This window comes from Urocitellus parryii, chromosome 16, assembly GCF_045843805.1.
Source record: "Urocitellus parryii isolate mUroPar1 chromosome 16, mUroPar1.hap1, whole genome shotgun sequence".
NCBI lineage: Eukaryota > Metazoa > Chordata > Mammalia > Rodentia > Sciuridae > Urocitellus > Urocitellus parryii.
The window spans coordinates 16,299,236-16,319,726 of NC_135546.1; the positions used below are offsets into that span (position 1 = coordinate 16,299,236).

At 47.2% G+C, this 20,491-nt stretch overlaps 1 protein-coding gene across 2 annotated transcripts in view; it reads left to right on the top strand.

The window, feature by feature from the left end:
• Window positions 1–14,122, top strand: part of Pparg (peroxisome proliferator activated receptor gamma) — a 139,198-nt gene extending 125,076 nt beyond the window's left edge. For both annotated transcript variants that reach the window (XM_026383016.2, XM_026383015.2), the window contains one exon: window positions 13,739–14,122. In XM_026383016.2, coding sequence (XP_026238801.1) covers window positions 13,739–13,986 — 248 coding nt within the window. In that variant the 3' untranslated portion in view covers window positions 13,987–14,122. The remainder of the gene's footprint in view (window positions 1–13,738) is intronic.
• The last annotated feature ends 6,369 nt before the right edge of the window (window positions 14,123–20,491 follow it).

Consider the following 20,491-nt stretch of genomic DNA (forward strand, 5'->3'; position numbering starts at 1 on the left):
ATTTATTTTTCTATCAAAATCCACTCATCAAGGACAAATGTCCTCTTGTTTTTCTTTGTGGTTTTTTTTTTTTTCCTTTCCTTCTCAGAAGGTCACTCCATCTTCAGTTGACATAGCTTGAAATCATGCTCACATGGTCTAGAGAAGGCGCTCCCAAGTGGTTCGGGTCCAGTTATATGTCTGTCTGTCGTTGTAAGACCCTCCCTGGGACTACCTTCCTGATAACAGATCGGAAGGAACCTCTGTCCACTTCCCTCCACCTGCTCTGTCACGTGGAGCTGTCTGATGGCTTCCTTTCATGTCCCTTTTCGAGGTGGTTGGCCGTGATTAAGAATGCAGCGCGAACCCAAAAAGCACACAGCAGGGAAATAAACGGGGTCGTTGCCTTTGGGGCCTTGCCAGTACACGATCTAAGTAACCAACTCCGAAAGCCAGGCTCTGAACCCGACGTTGACGTTGACTAGCCTTTCATGTTCCCAAGTCGAGTCGAAGGAAGTTGTTCTTTCATCTCTGGGTATAAAAGTCCCTTTAAGGGACAAGTGCTCCCTCACACCGAAAGGGACTTCAGGGAAGCTTTTTATGTAGCACTCCACAGCGCATCCTCCATTGATGGATGGGGCTGCCGTTCATCAACGCAGATGTCGACAGGTATCAGTGATAAAGAGCGTGAGCCTCTCGGCAGTCCTGGGTTGGTCACGTGAGGGCAGAGTGCTCCTGAAGTCAGGTGCCTGGTGAGCTGGCGGTGCTGCACCGTGAAGTACTTCCTGTGGCCAGCCAGTGTTCTGAGCGCTTCCTGCGTATTCACTCAAGGCTCGGGACCCAGCGAGGCTGGGACCATTTTACAGACCAGGAAAAGGAGGCACCGAAAGGCTTGCTCACTTGCTTAAGGCAGCGCAGCGCCAAAGATGGAGCTGGGACCTGACCTGCCTTCAGGGCTCCTACTGTTCAAATGCCTGGGTGCAAACAGAGGACGGGGGCTGGCTCTGGGGCCACAAGCTCAGGGTCAAGTAACTTTTGATGTTGTCTTAAAGAACAAAAATAGACCGTCCAACATGTTTTAATATCTTGACCAAATCTACCAGTTCAGTCAACCCTTGAGCCCCTAGGATCTTTGATTCATTCCACCCAAAACAATGCGATTCCAGTTTATTTGAAGTTCACTGGAAGAAAAATGTTCAATTTTGACCCAGATGTGGTGGCGGCACGTCTGTCATCCCAGCCACTCGGGAGGCTGAGGCTGGAAGACTGCAAGTTGGAGGCCAGCCTCAGCATCTGGGCGTGACCCTGTCTCAAAATAAAAACTAAAAAGGGCTGGGGATGTGGTTTAGTGGTAGAGCACCCGGGGGTTCAATACCCAGTGCCAAAGAAAATAATAATAATAGCCATACAGAAGAATATTGTTAAGTGTTGCTGTAGGAAACATTCTTTTGTGTAAATCTCTCTCCAAATTTTAGATTATTATTTTTTTCATTCTGAATTACCAGAAATGGAATTGCTGGCTGTGGACATTTTTAAGTCTTCCAATGATTTGGCGTCATTGCCAAATCGCTTGCTTTCCATGAAGTTTGTAGCAGATTATATTCCCTCCGAAGATATGAAGGGAGGCAAGAGCTCATGGAGCATGCCAGAAGTAGTCCTGGTTTTGTAAAGCAGAGTGTTCGGAATAAGCCACTCAGATGTGGTTAGTTTCTAAAGAGGAACACTCTAGGGGACCTGGGGACGTAGCTCAGTGTTAGCAAGCTGGCCTGGATTCTCTTCCCTGGGTTCTATCCCTGGTCCCTAAACAAAAAGAAAAAGAAAAGAACATGATAATTCTGGGCTTTGTAAACCTGAGAAGTATTGTTTTATAGATATAGACTAACAAGGTGGTTCCATCTAGGAAGAATTACCATTACTGCCCCTACTTCCTGTCGATTTCTTGCAAGTGACATTATTTAAAAATTAGTGGTTCGTTAGGCCTTTAAAATTGGTACTGGGACTATAGCTCAGGGAGACAGCACTTGCCTAGCATGCACAAGGCTCCGGGTTCCATTCCCAGAACCCCAAAAGATGAAGAAAAATCATTAATTTGCCAAGAAACGGCTCTGTAAATAATGTGATTGGATTTGATGTGATACCGGGATTACTGGATCTGATTCATACTGGTTTGTGAGAATTAAAGACCGGGCTGTTGAAATGTCCATGTCGTATACAACAAGTGCCTTTTTAGCCTTCTCCAGACTGTCTCCGCGGTCGCCAATATCCAGATCTCATTTGATTCTCATAACAGTGAAAGAAATCTGAAGGGTAGCAGCCTGCCACAGATTATTAACATCTTTTATCTGTGGTGATAATGAAAAGAAAACATATGAATAATTTTAGACTTCCTCAAATTTAAAAAAAAAAATCAAGGGGGTGCAGTTACCACTGACTCATTCCTGTATCACAAAAGCCCGATCGTTCCCCGACCAAAGTTTGCTTTTGTAGATGAAATCTAAACACAGGCAGCAGATAAGAATGAACAGACGGGACCCCTTGTTTGCCCAGTTCGCAGGAGTGTGACTCTCTTCTTTGCTCAGAGAAGCTGATTGGGAGTAGGCCAGGTAAAGAGCTGCCTAGCAGTTGGTCCCAGCCCAAAGACTGGCTTCTCTAGTAAGCTTTGGGACATCTGTAGGTTGGTGACATGGTCAGTGACCTCAGTAACTCAGATTTTGGTTGGTTTGTTTCTGAATTCCAGAAAGGGGAAAAAAAATATTCATGTAAGCAAGAGGCTTTGATGCCAGTAAACAAATTTCTGATCCTATCCCGTCTTCACAAGATTGATTATCTTCTCCTCTGCCGTTTATTTGGAAATTTATCAATTGCTTTAGTGATTTCAGAAAGAAGTGCTTTGGGCAGCGACCCAGGTGACCTCATTCTGAGTATCTGAATCACAGAAGAAGCTTCTCTGGGGAAGGCACCTGGGACCCTAGGCTGAGGAACCAGTAAGAGTGGGTGCTGTGTTAAGTGGGGGGAAGCGAGCTAGGGGACTGGGGAGACTTAGAGGGGATTTTTTTTTTTTTTTTTTTTTTTGGATGAAGGTAGTGGCTTTGACCCAACCCAGTATTTGCTGGGGACATCCGAGTTGCAACCCTAAGATTGCTGTCATTAACTTCACCCCCCCTCAAAACTGCTGAACCCGCTTGATGGGGTGCTGAGATTGGCCCCTGTGCTTCTGAGCATGTCCGCTGTTCACTCAGCTCTGGGAGCCAGCTTGCTCAGAAAGATGACCTAGTTCTCAAACTGTCCTCCTGCCTCTCCCCCTCCCCCACCCGGAGCTGGGGGACAAGAATCACACTAACCCAGGAAGAGCTCAGTTCTCTGTACTTCTGTGAGAGCACTCCAGGTCCACCTCTCTTAGGTCCCCACAGAATTCCAGGTCACTATTCTCATTCCATAGGAAGAAAAGGGAGGGTCCTAGACCCAGGCGGTTCGGCTAAGGTCTAGTGACTATGGAGCAGGGGAGCTGGGACTGAGAGCCAGGTGTCCTAACGGACATCCCCCGTGGCTCTGTCCCCTCTGCCTCCTGGCGAGCGGACCAAGGTCAGCTCAGCCACTCTGCCACCTGTCCTCCCTTCCCCATCCTCCCGAGGCCCGTCAGCCAGAAGGAGCCCGTCCTTGCCTGTCGCAGCAAAGAATAGCTTCCCTGCACCCTCTAGACTCACTGTGAGGTGCATGGCGTCAGGAGTAATAAAACTGCCTCCAGCAAGGGTAGGTTTGCAACTGGCGCCACAGCCCGGTGCCAGCCTCCCTAGCAAACCCCCAGAAGGTCCCGTGGCCAGCGCCGAGCGAGCGCACAGCTCAGGAAGGCTGACAGGCCCCAGGACGCCCTGCGGGACGTCTCGCCCCCTTGAGCGTGTGCCCTTTGGTGAAGAAAAGCTACCAGGGTTCCAGCTGGAACTCGGCAACAGGAAGAGGCGCTCTCTGTTCATTCAGAACAGTTTGGAATCCATTTCAGTCCTTCCTACACTTCCAAGATAGGAGGGAGGAAATTCACTGGATTTTACGATGTACTTTTCAAGGCACATTGCCACTGCTGTCTGAATGACAGAGGAGCTGCAAATATCACGGCGACAGCCACAGACGGCCACGCATCCAACCATTTACGCGCCCATCCTCATTTACCCTCTGGAGCCTGGCCTGGTCGTGCAAACCACCTCTAGGGCAGCTCCTGTGTCCAGCGGATCCCAGAACATTCCATCCCTGCAGCAGCCCCGGACAGCTGTTCTTGGAGTGAGCCACTGTTGAGCAGGCAGGGAGAACAGAGGACAGAAGGATTTGTTCCCACTGCCGTACATTTGCAGAAGGGGTGACCTTCTCTGTCAGTTTCTGTGTCTCAGTTTATCAGGTCAGTAACCCAAGGCCCCTATGGCTCATGGCTCATGACATGATAGATGGACAAATACACTTTTTAAATTGTTGGAATGAAAGTAGAATCAGGCGGGGTGCAGTGGCACACGCCTGTAATCCCAGCGGCTTGGGAGGCTGATGCAGGAGGATCACAAGTTCAAGGCCAGCCTCAGCAATGACGAGGTGCTGAGCAACTCAGTGAGACCCTGTCTCTAAATAAAATGCAAAATAAGGCTGGGGATGTGGCTCCATGGTTAAGTGCCCCCAAGTTCAATCCAAAAATAAAAAAATACCGAAAGTAAATACATAAAGTAGGATTGAAGTGCAACACCCAACTGAAGAAATATTTATTAAATGAATAATAACCCGAAATAATAATACTAGAACGTGCTAAGCACTTTACACACACTGATAATCTTTGCGAGATCTTTCCTGTAGCTCTGTGTGGTCTGTTACCATCCCCATTTTACAGATGGAGAAAACAGAAGCTCAGCAAGATAAAGCAGCTTGCCCAAGGTCACAGTTACTCATTGATGAGGCCAAGGTTCAGATCCAGGTCTCTCATGACTTAAAAATGAGCATACCTGGGGCTGGGGACGTAGCTTGGTGGGAGAGCCCTGGATTCGATTGCCTGCCGTGTATTGATATGTGGAAGGATCTTAGTATAATCACCTTGGTGTGGAGTTCCTTGGTACTCGTCAAAAAATAGTTCCCTATTCCCATAGCATCTCCAAATGTCATGATTAAGAATTTCCAGGTGATCGTTTGGCTATTACTCATTAGTATTCAAAGTCCTTCTTAGGATACCATTTCAACCTAACCATCTAACGAAATTAGCCCTTGATTTTGAAAATCGCAGGGAAGGCACAGGACGCAGTGATAAGGCTGGTGACTGGGGTTGGCTTCTTAAACCTGCCAGCCAGCCAGGTTCCTGGACACCGCCATGCTGTTTGCAGAACCTATCACAGAAATGGATGGTAAACTTCAAATAGCCAAGTGAACACATTTCTGCTTGATCAGATACCATCTTACCCTAGACTCTAATATTCTGGAGTGTTTGCAGAAAAATTTTAAACTGCTAAAATCCCTTCATTCCTCCCTGCCCTGCAGAAACAAGCAGTCTCACCTGCAGCAGAAGCAAAACACCTCATTCCGGCTCACAGAACCCAGGTGACCCACAGGCATGGAGCTTGAGGGGTGCCAGGCTTAGGAGTGTCCCCTCTCTCATCCCCATCCATCCCTCCGTTGCCCTTTGAAGTCCCAAGCATATTCCCAGCTCTAAAATGAAAAGCGTCACCTTTCCGTTTTTTTTCTGCACAACCATTGCTGTAAGTGATATCGTTATGAACCCTTCAGCATTTTTCTGTAGAAAGTGGGCGTCGGTGGGCTTCTGCTGTTCTAGAAGAAACCCCAGCTTAGGGAACCTGTCATATTGCTCATTCCAAAGACCCCACAGTCTTCTTAGTCTATGAGCATCTGCCTTACCAGTCAAATGGAGTGGAGACAAAACCCAAAATGGTTTAAAAAAAAAAAAAATAGGAAGACAGTGATGAACACAATAGGCCAAATTTATTTTGGGGGGTGCTGGAGATCAAACCCAGGGCATCACACAGGCTGAGCCACACACTCTACCACGGAGCCAGTCCTGGGCCAGCCTCCTCCTACCTCTCGGTACTAGATAAAGATCTAACTTCCTTCTTCCACCAAGTTTCTTTGGGCGAGACTCAGGCTGGTATCTTTAAGGTGAACGTTGTTATTTCCGACTGTCCTCCAGGACATCTGAAAGGAAAATAAGGACATCTGATTTCTCTTGAGCAAGTCAGCCAGCTGGCTCATACCCCGTACCTGGGGGGCGAGTTTAACACACACACACACACACACACACAGGTATTCGTGGGTGAGTTCTCCAAGGGACACCTACACCAGGTTGTGTGAGGCTGCCCCGACGAGTTGGCAGAATGGCTTTGGATAGTGTGACTCAATCTGAGTTATCTGGAAACATCCGATTAGCCCTGTGTTTTCATAACCTCGTGCACTTGGTATGACAGGGGCGAGGTATGCGCTTCAGTCCCCAACTGGCACAGAACACTAAAAACCAGAGAGCTGGGGGTGGGGAGCGGGTAGCAGGGAAACGGTGAAACATTCTAGAATCGTCTCTTGTGTGTGTGTGTGTGTGTGTGTGTGTGTGTGTATAGAAGAAATACAAAAAAAAAAAAAAATACGTGACTATACAGGCTTCTCTGGGCCTAGGAGGTACAGCAGCATCTCTGTCTGTAACTTTATCAGACTCCAACTTCCTCTTCCACGGGGCTGCCCCCCCCACACACACACACCCCGTGAGCAATCTCACAATTGCATCTGAGCTCAGAACTGGGATGGAAAGTCAAACCGCTGAGTCATTCCTGTCCCCTCACCCGGCAGTCCTGGAAAAGGTTTGGTTGACCTGCCTGTCGGTCGGTCGGTGGGCGAGCTGCTGTTCGGAGCACTTTATCATTTGGGGCTCTCACTATGTGTCTTTAAACTCTGGGTGACCTCAGGCCAGCCTCTCAGACTGGCACTTGTTCATCTGCGAGTGAGGAAGAACGAAACCAGAGGCCACCAACCAGAGGCCACCAACCGGGGACCAAAGGTGCCACCGGGCTCTGGATGGTCTCGCCAGCCTCGCGCTTGGGCACCAGAGAAGGTTCTGGAATCACCCCAGACAGAGTTAAACAGAACCCCCCCTCGACCACTTCTTAGAATTGAGGTTTCGGGCAATTATTTACCTCCAGATATTTCCTTATCAGTTCCCCCAAGTGAATGGAATAACATTATGTGCAGCTTCTGGCACCCCGCCTGGGATGTGTCCAGCACTCCGCCAATGCCGATTTCCCCCTTCCCCCCTGGGACAGCATTCGAAGTAGCTCCTCTGCATCCTGCCAGTCAAGTGGCTTGAAATCCCACCCATAGTCATTCTTAAAATCCCTCATTACAATATAAATACCCTGGGGAGCTCTGAGCTAATCCCCTTATCAGCTATCACTTTAAGGGGATTAGTCGTGGATTGAGAACAAAACCCAAAGGGAAAGTGATCCTGAGGCAGGAGGAGGGGCCTGGAGAGGGGGGGAGGGGTGGGAAAGTCGTGTGGCCCCCCAAGGAGACCAGGGAGGGCAGGGCTGGGGTGGATTCCCACCCTCCCCAGGAACTGGGGGTAGGGGTCGTGTTTAGAGGTCATATTGGAAAATCGTCCCTGTTTTGAGGTCACAGGTTCTTTTCAAAAGTCTTCAGAGACATCAGAAAGGAGGACATTGGTGGAGGGCAGAGAATTCAGACTAAGGCCTCTGATTCGGGGTGGCCATGGCTGGAGATTAAAGAGAGACTGGGAGAGAAGGCTCTCTGAAACCCGCCTTCCCTTACTTTTTCTCTCTCAGTTCTTTCTCCTTCCCAGGGCAGAGACCATTTCCTACTTCTGCTCCACTCCTCTCTCTCCTCCTCACACCTCCGCCTCCAGTCCCAGCCTGCCCAGGCAGGGAGCAGGGACCTCTTCGGGACTTGGCCCGAACCCCCGTCCTGCCGTGGAGCCTAATCAGAGTGATCTGGAGGGACTTAGAACAGCCCAGCCAAGGGCCCTCAGGTTCAAGGAGATGGACTTCCCAAGGGCAGGACAGAAATAACAAGACCCATTTCCATCCCCAGAGACCTGGGAGTAAAACAAACCCCAGGCTCCATCCGCAGGAGGCCCTCCACAGAGTGAAAGGAGCCGTGAACGCCCCCAGTGTGCCCCGCCCTTGCCACTAATGTCCTTGTTCTGTTCTCTGGGAGTTGGCTCTGGAGGTAGGAGCTGAGTGTTTGAAATGAGGCAAGTGCATGAGAAATTGTTACTCAATGGGCAGATACCAGAAAGCATTGGCCGGGTTGGACTTCATTGTTGTTACCGACTCCCACTGTCCGGGCTAAATCGTGTATATAGTTGTCACCTGACGGAGACAGAGAAAGAGCTCATGACCCCGAGGCCTTGGCTCCCGCGGGGAAGCGTTCCAATGCACTTCAGAGCGTGCTGGCTGCAGATGGTCTCCGTTCGGCGAAAGCATTTGCAACGTCTCTATTTTATGTCGTCCCCTTTTTCCGGACAGCAGCAGGAACCGGCGTTGTTTCTAAAAATCATCCCTTGCTCGGCCCTCTGGTTAATTTAGGCTGGCCCTCAGCATTCCTAAGAATCCAAGACAAGGTGCCATCCCGGGGTTGGGAAGGAGAAAATATCAAGAAGGGAGAAATAAACAGGGGGGGGGGGGACTGAGATAAGAAGAGTTAAGGGAGAAAGAATAGGAAAGATCTAGAAAGAAACCCAGGATAATTAGAGAATGAGAGAAGAAAGGAGGAAAAGGAGCCAAGTTTGAGGAGCACTAAGAAAAATAGTAAATGCTAAAGGACAAGCTCTAAGCTCGCTCTGCGTTCCCTCATTTAATCCTCTGAACAATACCATGACTTAGGTGACTGCTCCAGATCTGTTCTTAATTATTATTATTATTATTATTATTTTTAATTTCTGCTGAGCTGAAGACTGAACCCAGGGCCTTGGACTTACTAAGCAAGCGCTCTGCCACTGAGCGACCTCCCCAGCCCCTAGTTAGTGTTTGATGCCCCCAGATGATTTCAACATGTAGCCAAAATCAAGACTCCCTGCACCAGGCCCAGCTCCAACGCAGACTTCAGTGTGGACAGAACTCAGGGGAAACTTTCTGAAGGAAAGATGGTGGGAGGGAATTACTAGAGGCCACACCATACTGGACCAACAACCTCCAGGATTCTGATGGTTCTATCAGAAAAGTATCCCAGAATCCCTAGTTGGGCCCTGTGACTTTTTTTTGTGTATGATTGTTCTTAAACTGTCCTGCATGCCAGCAGTCAGTGACCACAATGAGACTTACCTGAACCCCCAAACACATCTGCGTCATGAACAGTTTTCCTTGTGTTCCCAAGTTGCCACTCTTACCAAGTTAGGGTGGCACCCCACCCGCACTTACAGGCCCAACCCACAACCCAGTGGCCATGGTCTTTTTTTATTTATTTTTTTATAGTTGAACACAATACCTTTGCTTTATTTATTTGTTTTTATGTGGTGCTGAGGATCGAACCCAGGGCCTTGCACATGCTAGGTGAGCGCTCTACCGCAGAGCCACAACCCCAGGCCGCCATTGTCTTTATTTGAGCAAACACAGAAAATAGTCATAGCTTTCTACCATTATTTTTACCTATTTCATTCTCCCCATGGACTGATGTCAAATGTTATTGTCTTAAAAATTAAGGTTACGTGGTTTGTCCAAAGGCACGCAGACTCCAATCCCGTCTTCAGTTCCCAGGTGAACTGGTCCTTAGAACCCACCTCTGAACTTAGGGAGCAGCCCAGGAAAGGAAACCAGGAATAAACTCTCCAGTGAACACAGAATTAACGTGGAAGCTCTGTGGCTCTGCCCCTCATCCACAGTCCCCACTAATCAATTCCAGGACTGTGTGAATGGAGACCCGAAAGGTTTCTTACCCAATTCTGTGCTGCCTGGGGAGTCAGGAACCAGTAATTGACTCCAGCCTCCAGGAGAGCTAGTCAACAGGCACTCCCCGGCCTTCTGGGCAGCCCTGCCAGCAGAGAGGGCCCTTGACCCTGACCTCCTGCAGACTCACCCGCAGCAAGGTGCAGCAAGGGGACCTCAGGTAGCCCTGGACCTCTGGGGAATGAAGAGGCTAGGGAGAGGACCCAGGGCGGTTCTGGGTGTCCCAAAAGACCCCCGTGGCTCACTGTGACACCATCTTAGCTCAGTAAAGATCTGTGCGCGTGTGTGCGTGTGTGTGTGTGTGTATATGTGTGTGTGTGTGTAGAGGACAGTGGAAAGAGCAAGGCAGGATCCTTTTTGCCCTTGACCCATGTGCTTAACACCGAAGGAGGCTCTTTTTTGGTTTTATTTTTATTATTTTTTTTATTAACATTCCATTTGACATTCGAAGTTGAACGTAGAAGCCTGTTACCACACTTTCCCAATTAGGTTTTGGAGTTGATTTCCCCAGTCGAATTATCAGGCACCGTGTACCAGAGGGAATGACACACGGGAATACATCTTAAGAACTTTTGAATTAGGGATTTAGAGATCATCGATTGAATCCCATCCCTTTAGCATCCAGAGGAGGAAATTGAGCCCAGCACACTTAATCAGTTTGCCCCCGAGGTCACGGAGCTGGGGAGTGAAAGACCGAGGAGGAGAATTTGTGGCTCTTCCCACTCTGGAGCCTTCCTGCCCTAAACCGTTCTCTCTTCACGGAGGCTGTGTTGGGGACAGTGGGACCGATCCGTAAATGATCCTACTTGTCACTGGAGAAAATACCCTTAATCTGCCGGCCACATAATTCTAGCACTTCAGCCAAACATCATGCATCACATCATAAAGAGGAACTTGCCAGAGAGGGTTGGAAAATCCAAACCAGATCCTTCCCCACTCGGGAGGGACCGGCTGCACTAACTGCATCGGGGCCAAGTGTGCAGCAGCCGGCCCCAACCTTCGCCATTTCTGGTTTGGTTTTTTGATAAACGAGAACCTACTAGATGAATGTCACAAGGGACGACACCTGCTCGCCCCAGCTGCCACCACTCAGGTGCACACACACTTTCTCACGGCCGCTGCTTTTGAAATCTTGAACATTGATGAAGGGGGTTGCGGGGTGCACACGATTCCGTGGGCCAGGAGCAAAGAATTGGTTTCATTCTCAGAATCTGGGAGGTTTTGGCTGATGGATCCAGGAATAAATGCTGCAGAAATGTGTAAAGACTTGATCCCACTCATGGGGTATGCTATAGGAGACAGAGTGGGGGAGTCAAGGACAAGTTTCCCTCGATAGTGAAAAAAATAGTAAGAAATCTTTATCTAGGAGAATATCCTGCCCTGAGACCACTGTGCGCTCCATTGTTCTCTTGCGCCTCATCACCCCCATACAGAAGGTGCCAGGAGTCTGAGACGGCTGTTCACAGACTTCTCCATTGTGTGGTGATTCTGCCTTCAGGCCTGTTCAGTAACCAGGAGAGTTATACCTTCCAGTCCAGTGCATTTGGCCAGAACAGCCATCTCCCTCATTAACTTGGCCAACGTGTGGGTCCCGGTGGTCAGAAGCTGTCAGGACACAGTCTCTGCCCTGGATACCTCCGAGACTACAGGGGAGAGAAATGAGAAAATCAGTACTTACAGTGCAAGGGAGTAAGGGTTAAGACTGAAATCCAGACACCAGGTTTGCGTTTTACTGACAGGTGACAAGGTTGCTTTTTTTTTTTTTTTTTTTTCCATTTTGTTTTGTTTTTGTGGTGCTAAGGATTGAACCCAGGGGCATTGAACCACATCCCCAGCCCTTTTTATTTTTTATTTTAAGACAAGGTCTCGCTAAGTTGCTCAGGCTGGCCTTGAACTTTCGATCCTCCTGCCTTCAGCCTCCTGAGTAGATGGGTTTATAGCTATAGGCCACCATACCCAGGAAAAGCTATATGTTTAAAAAAATAAAAAAAAAGTTGATAAATAGTTGGCAGGTCAGATTTTTTTAATGAGAGCATTTAAGGTTAAAGAGCATCGTCAGGTGCGTGTCTATAATCTTGGAAGCTTGGGAGGCTTCAGTAGGAGCTTTGCAAATTTGAGGTCAGCCCAGGCATGTACAGCTTCATCTCAGTGTAAATTACTAAAATTTTGTCTATAAGTTCTAGAAAGCATGAATAGAAACTATGGAAAACAAATTAAAGGCAGTGAAAGATTTATCACCACGCTCAATGGTTCTGCAAACCATTTCCAAGAAACCACCAAGGGACAGGTCATGACTATACAGAAACAGAAGGAAAACTTCTCAGCTCTGTTTATGACACTAATTAACATTAACTGCCAAAACAGGCAAAGAGTAGCATGAAACTAACACTCTGGACCTTACAAATGTGAAAACCCTGCATAAAATACTAGCAAATGAATGCAAAGGTCTAAAGAAATCTCTTAATGTACTTCACTGTACCAGGTTAAGAGAAAACTATATCTCTTTAGATATCATATCTCTTCAGATTAAAAAAAAAAATTTAAAGCGTTTGATTAAATTCAACCAACATGCCCAACTAAAACAAACCTTTAAAATTCTTGGGAAACCAAGAGTACAACACATTGGCCGTGTTCTATAACATATATCATACTTAATGGGAAGCCATTGTAAGCATTTCCTTCTTCGTAAGGAGTGAAAGAAAAATGTCCCAGCAGGTGTGGTGTGGTGCAGCTACTCTGGAGGCTGAAACAGGAGGATCACTGGAGCCCAGGAGTTGGAGGCCAGCCTGGATAATATAGTTAAACCCCTTCTCAAAAAGAAAGAAGAAAGGAGAAAAAAGGAATAAAGAAAGAGAGAAAGTGAGGGAGAAAGGCAGTCTCTTATTGCAACTATAATTTAATATAGTTTAAGCCAACACAATATGACAAGAAAAGGAAATGAGAAGTTTAAATGGTGGAAAAGAAGAAACAAGGCTCCCATTATTTGCAGATGTAATTATCCATCCAAAAAATTTAAATACTCTTGACTAAAAACTATTTGAGCTGACAGAGTTCAGAAAATTGGAATGGATCCAGGAAAACTAAAATCAATAATATTTTAAACATCTGCAGGGATGTATTAGATATGTATTGCAAATGAAGAGTCCACTCACAGTAGATTTATCCTAAAGTACTTAAGGATAAATCCAGTAAGGTCTACCTGAAGAAAAACAGCAAAAGTTTAAGAGTAATTTAAGTTCATTTACAAATTGAAATAAGAACCAAGAAGATGTTGACAAAAATTACTTGCCATGTCCCCACTTAGAAGAGAGCTGTTAAAGTTGGGGACAGGGAGGGAGTCTCTCCTTCCAAACTGTAACACTTATTTTAAAACTATGTTTTATCACATTGAAAATGTAATATACTATATTAAGCCAAAAACACAATGCTTTTTTTTTTTTTAAAGCATACTCGAAGAGGGTAGATAGAATCTGTTTAAGACCGATTCATCCAGAAAGAGCAGGACTTGGAAATGAGATTTCTGAGGAGAACCTTGTCGGCAGAAGAGGTCTCAATTTGAGGACAGAATTGTTCTGAGGTCGTGGTTCCATCAACCACCCAGATTTAGGCCTGGCCAGGAAAAGAATTCTCTGGAAGGAGCTCTGATGGTTTGGTTTCCATTCCATCCTCAGTTCCCGCCCACGACCTGCTTACCACCCTCCTGTCTGACTCTGTAAGAAGCCAAACAGGGACCCGGGGGTGTGTCTCAGCCCAAAACAAAACCCCATCAGGAATGGGAGCAGCCCGGAGCTGCCCAGAGCTGCTGTGACTGAGCCCCTGTGTTTTCCGTTTGTGCCCTGCAGACCGCCCAGGCTTGCTGAACGTGAAGCCCATCGAGGAGATCCAGGACAACCTGCTGCAAGCGCTGGAGCTCCAGCTCAAGCTGAACCACCCCGAGGCCTCGCAGCTCTTCGCCAAGCTGCTCCAGAAAATGACAGACCTCAGACAGATTGTCACCGAGCACGTGCAGCTATTGCAAGTGATCAAGAAGACGGAGACGGACATGAGTCTGCACCCGCTCCTGCAGGAGATCTACAAGGACCTGTATTAGCCCCGAAGGCCCGCTCCGGCGACAGCTTGTCTCTTCTTCCAATTGCACTATTATTTTTGAGGGGAAAAAAATCTGACACCTAAGAAATTTACTGTGAAAAAAAAAAAAAGCATTTAAAAAAAAAGGTTTTAGAATATGATCTATTTTATGCATATTGTTTATAAAGATACATTTACAATTTACTTTTAATATTAAAAATTATCATGTTATTGAAACTGCTGACAGTATTTGAAGACTGAGTCTGTTCTGTTGCCCATCCTACCCTTCCTAGGCTCTCCCCACAGACGTCTTTCTATTTCCTTCCTTCCTTTCTTAGTCACTTTTAAAAATGTGAAGGGGGGGGGGCTGGGGGTGTGACTCAGTGGTAGCATGTTGGCCCAGCATGCTTGAAACCCTGGGCTCAATCTCAAAAAAAAAAAAAAAAAAAGATTTTATATATACATGTTATATAGATATAGAGACACATATATAATATATACACATATATATCATCCAGACATTGCTCAAACATTTCTGTCTTTTAACCTGGATAGGCCATATCACTTGACTTACCAAGAATTCATTCTTTTACTTTTTTGGAGCCCCAGGGATTAAACCTAGGGGCCCTGGATCAGTGAGCCATAACTCCAGCCCTTTTTGTTTTGTTGTTTTCTTTGAGACAGGGAAGTTGCTTAGAAGCCTGCTAATTTGCTGAGGCTGGCCTCGAATTTGCGATCCTCCTGCCTCAGACTCCCACATTGCTGGGGTTCCAGGCGTGCCAGCTCATCCTAACATACTTTAAACCATCTCTAGATGACTGAGGACACCTGATACAATATAAATGCTTTGTAAATAACTGTTAGAATATATAGTTTGGGGAATAATGACAAGAAAAAAATCTATATAGACATTCAAACAGATGCAGTTTTCTACCTATGGTTGGTTGAATCCATATGGACACAGAACCCACAGATAGGCAGAGCCAACCGTACTGCCTGCTAATGTAAAACCACATGTTCCAATTAGCCAGCGGCAAGCTTCAACTGATCACTGAACCCTGTAAAAACCTCTGGCGAACACAGACTGTTTTTTAAGATTTGGCACCTACGGAAAGAAAAAAGAATTTCCAGTTGAATTGAGGAGAACAGATTAGTCTTTCCTTAAAACAGATGATACCACAAAGTACAAATCATGTGCCAGGTAGATGGCTCAGACTCTGAAGGGCTGTGAAGACTTCAGCGGAAGTCAAAAGATGAATGAAGACTGAATCATCAAGAATGAATCTGTAAAGCGGGGTGTGTTGGAGCACACCCATGATCCCAGAGACTTGGGAGGCTGAGGCAGGAGGATGGCAAGTTGGAAGCCAGCCTCAGCAACTTAGCAAGGCCCTGTGTCTAAATTAAAAAAGAAAGAAAGAAAAAGGGCTAGAGATGTAGTTCAGTGGATAAGCACCCCTGGGTTCAATCCGCAGTACCAAAAAATAAGAAGAAGAAGAAGAAGAAACATCCAGATGACTAAGAGTCCTCATTCTGTTGGTTCTACAGGGAACGAGTTTATCATCAAGCAGCTCTTACAAAAGACAATGTAGGAGCGACTGGGAAGGTAGAGAGTCTTGGGAGGGACCTCCGAAGAGATCCCTTGTTTACAAAGTTCTCAAACAAAAAGCCTTTCAGCTTGCTGCCTGTTGGATCTCAGTTCCCATCCAAACCCTTTCCACATTATCGGGGCTGCGGTTGCCAACGGAGTTGGGGGGGAAGAGAGGCGCTCTCCGCTCTTTGGCACGGATGGATAATATTAAATAGCTTTTAAATCCTGGCAGCTTGCAAATTCCCAAGTCTCTGACATTTTCCCTGTGGCTTGGATGAGCATTTGCTAAATATTTTACAACACATTATATTCAGCCTCCAAAGCTCCTGGCCCCTCTCTCTGGCCTCCCCCCTCTCTCCCCCCAGGATGATTCACAAGTTCATCAACACATGTATCATCGGTTATTCACAGGACTTTTCTCTGGACTTAAATCATGCTTAGGGATTCGTGTTCATAAAAATAGTGGGGGGGGGAGTAACTTTGGTCAAGAGTCAAAAAAAAAAAAATGTTTCCAGATTCCTAAGCCTGTGCCCCAAGGACCACAGAGGACCCCGTGAAGGCCTTTTCTTTACAAATCTGAATGAGGGATCTTGAAACAAGAGGTCAGCAAGAGAGGTGACATGGGGACGTGGGGCGTAGCCCCATGGGAGAACATGTCTTCGGCATGCACGAGGCACCAGAGAGAAAGAGGGAGCAGCTTCCGCTGGTATCACACTGCAAATTCCTATTTATAGGTTTGGGGACACACACAGCAACCAGAGGGATGGCCACATCAACAGCATTAAAGAAGAAAAGACAAGGGCATTGCTAGGCTTACTTACAACTGATTCCAGTGATTTTTTTTTTTCATGGCTTCTTTGAGGTGACCGAAGCCAGGCCCTGATGACTTGGTATCTACTACAAACCTCTGTTGATAAAACAGGGGAGAAAGGAGGTTGGAAATTGGTCCCCAGGGACAGTTTACCACTGAGACACATCCCCAGTCCACTTGTAGTTCTTATTTGGAGACAAGATCTCACTATGTGGCTGAGGACCTTGCTAAATTGCTGAGCCTGGCCTCGAACTTGCAATCCTCCTGTCTCAGCCTCCGGAGTCTCTGGGATTACAGGATTGTGCCACTGAACCCAGCAAGACTTCTGTTCTTCATAAGGCAGCCACCTCCCTGTTTTTCTCTTTTCTCACCTCCTCCTGGTTTCTGCTCTGGCTCCTGGTTATCTCTGGTTACATCAGGATCACTATGATTATCTCCACGTCTCCAATGTGGTTACAATTGGTTGCACATGGTGGAGGCTGGCCTCCAATTTGCAATCCTCCTGCCTCAGCCTCCCAAGTCTCTTATATAAATGTGGTTGCACATGGCATTCCTTCCCTTTAATGCTGATGTAAAATAGCAGGATGGCCAGACATAGTGTGTGCACCTGTAGTTCCAGCTGTTTGGTGGCAGGGTGTGACATAGGAGAACCACATGAGTCCAGGAGCTCAAGGTCACTCTGGACCACATAATGAGAGCCCACTTCAAAGTACAAATAGAATCTTCGCCAGTGCAGTGGGCACCTATAATCTCAGCGGCTTGGGAGGCTGAGGGAGGCGGATCGTGAGTTCAAAACCAGCCTCAGCAATGGCGAGGCCCTAAGCAGCTCAGTGAGACCCTGTCTGTAAATAAAATACAGAATAGGACTGGGGATGGGGCTAAGAGGTTGAGTGCCCCTAAGTTCAATCCCTAGTACCCAAAAAATAAAGTAAAATAAAATAAATAGGATCACAGAGTTTGAAAGGTGTCAGGTGTCATAATCCCACCCATTCACTGAACACACGCTCAGTCAAGTCTGCCTGAGAATGAAGGTGGACAAGCCCTGCTCTCCAGGAGACCCAGGGGTGAGTCTTTACCAACTCAGCAGCAGGGACAGCTGTCTAGAGATTTACGGATTCAGAGAGGACGTGGGGAGACACAGAAGTGTCAGAGCACAGGAGCCAGGAGTGGAAAGTCAGAGTGGGATTGAAACCAGTTTACTCTTCATGGTGAGGCGCCATCTTGGATTGGATTTGCAGACCATTGGGATCCAGTAGATGTTGCCAAGCAGAAAGGGGATAGGATCCAATCTGAAATTTGGAAAGCTCACTTTCCCAAAAGTCAGTGCTTCCCAAGTAGAAATCCCCTCTATGTTGCTTCCAACTGCTTGTCCAGCCCCTGCACAACTTCCTGAAGGCATGGATGCTCTGGGGATGACCATCAGCCCTTGGTCCCGGCTCTGCCTCTGAGTCACACACACACCACGCACGTATGACTGCCCCCTGAGGGTTCTGACCCACTTCAGTGCCTCTAACCCAAGTTACAATCTTTTGGCCCAGTGTTGGGCACCGTTACCCCTGGTCATCCATTCTCTACTGTTTCAGGGAGCCAAGACCCCAGAGACTCTGCTCCAAGGAGCTCTGCCTCCAACTTCTTGATCTCAAGTTCATTTCTATTCCCATAACTCAAAACCTGCCCACCCGACTTTTCCAGAAAGGCTCTGCATTTGTCATGGGATTCTAGAAAATGAGACCTGGTGGGTGTTGCTCAGTGACAGTGACACCTATGTCTAGCAAGCTCAGGGTCCTGGTTTAGCTCGCCAGCACTGCACACGCGCACACAAATAATTTAATTAGAAAAATAAAGTCCTTTCTGTAGACAGGTAGTAGGTGTTCAATAAATGGCAACTGCATCTTGGTGTGGACTTCAGCATTCTGCTGACTTGGGTTAAAATTCTAACTCCACAACGTCTGGTTCCATAGCCATATGGCTCTGGCCAATCTCTTAACCACTCCAGGCTTCAAATTGCCCTGGTGTGTAAAACAGGGTGACAGAACCCATCTTGCAGGGCTATCGTGAGGATTAAGTGTAATGACGGTTGTAAAACACTTCTGCACGGTTTTCTTGGCACATCTCAACACAGTACTGGCTGCAGAGCCTTGCTGGGGTTGTCATTATTAAGGTGCTCTTTGTGGTCTGGGATTGTGGCTCAGTGGTAGAGCATTTGACTAGCATGTGTGAGGCCCTGGGTTCTGTCCCTGCCATCACAAAAAAAAAAAAAAAAAAAAAAAAGTTAACTAATCAAATTTTAAAACTAAAGTACCTTTGTGTAAGAAAGGCATCCTGGGCCCTTGGCTGTTCCTGTTGCAATGTCTTTGCAGAGGCTGAGGCAGGAGGATCGAAAGTTGGAGGCCAGCCTCAGCAACTTAATAAGACCCTGTCTCAAACATATAAAGGGGGCTGGGGATGTGGAGAGCCCCTGGTTTCAATCCCAGTACCGCCAACAGAAAAACATCTCTGAAAAGATGTTTGCCCCAATCCACAAGTATTAGGAGGAAAAAAAAATATGTATGTGTTTGAAAGATACATTGCTGTGTTCTGATTTAGAACAAATGCTCAGGATGAGGCTACGAAAATATTTTCTCCCAAAGTAGTGGCACTTTTCTCTTGTGACTTATGCTCCTAATTTTAGACTAATATTACATAGTTCAAATTTCCAGAGGGGTTATAAAGAAGAAGAAAATTGCTAATTTGAGTCTGTAGGGAGTGGGTTGGGATATTTCTATCCCCTCTGGAGTTTTGTAAATATGTTCCAGGCCAAATGTTCCCAGGAGAGTGTCATTTCTGAGATCCGTTGAGTGCCATGGACTGGTCTCAAGGAGGATCCAAGAGGTTTTCTGCAAGAGTTGGAAAATCGATACCCTGGCTACTTTTCCACAATCCTGGCAGCCACCAAGTCTGTGTGTGTCAGAGACTCCACTGACTAAGTTCTGTCACTTCCTAGGGGTGAGGCCTTGGGCAGGTACAATGTTCCTCTCTGGGGACATAGTACCTGGCCTATGGAAGTCCCTCTGCAGATTACATCTCATTCATTCACCATGAATAGGGTCTCGTCTTTCCTGTCTATAAAATGAGGATCTGCAGGGTGCAGTGGTGCACGCCTATCATCCCAGCCGCTCAGGAGGCTGAGGCAGGAGGATCTCGAGTTCAAAGTCCTGCCCCAGCAACTCAGCAAGGCCCTAAACAACTCAGTGAGACCCTGTCTCTAAATAAAAACATAAAAAAGAGCTAGGGAGGTGGCTCAGTGGGTTCAATCCCCAGTACCAAAAAATGGTGGTGAGCGGGATCATAGCGCTTGCCTGCGTGGCTGGTAGAATATCGAATAAATAAAGCCAGGCCATCCTCCCAGGGAGGCAAAGGAGCTAGCCCAAGGTTACACAAAGGAAAGGGAGAGGCAGAACTGAGACCAGACCTCAAGTTTCCTGAACCCTGCACCATCTTCATCTCTTTCCTAGTATGCTGTGCTGTCTTCGGAAAAACCACAAAGAGAGTGTCATTTGGACAGCACAGCACAAACTTTAGAACATAAGAGACTTAAGTTTGAAATTTGACTCCGCCACGTGCATGCTATGCAACCTCAGGCAAGTTAATTCCCGTCTCTGAGCCTCTAATTTATGGCAAAGATCCCAACCTCAATTTGTGTAGGGCTGTTGTGAGAACTACCTAGAGGCCCGAATACAATTAACATCTTCTAAAAGCAAGGACTCCAACCCCACAGGATCTGCTAGGAACCTTGGTTACAAACAGGGGACATTGGTGACCAGCATCCTGAACCAGAGAAGAAATCCATCAAACTCTTCCCCGGGAAGAACTGCCCAGTGATGGCCTGGGTTCTAAGAGCGATTGGAGTGGGCTTTGGGGCACTGCTTTCTCTGAGCCTCAGTGTCCCCATCTGCACCGGGCGAGGGCTGTTTGGCCTTCCAGCGCCGAGATCCTCAGACCCTGGGGCCTCTGGGGGAGGCTGGCAGGAGACAGAGTTCTCCCTGGCTGCCCAGCAGAGCCCTGTGTCCTCTGTTGCCTGAGCTCGTGTTCTCTCTCGGAGCACCAAGGCCCAGGCCAGGCGGCAGCCAACACTCATTAAGGGCCTGG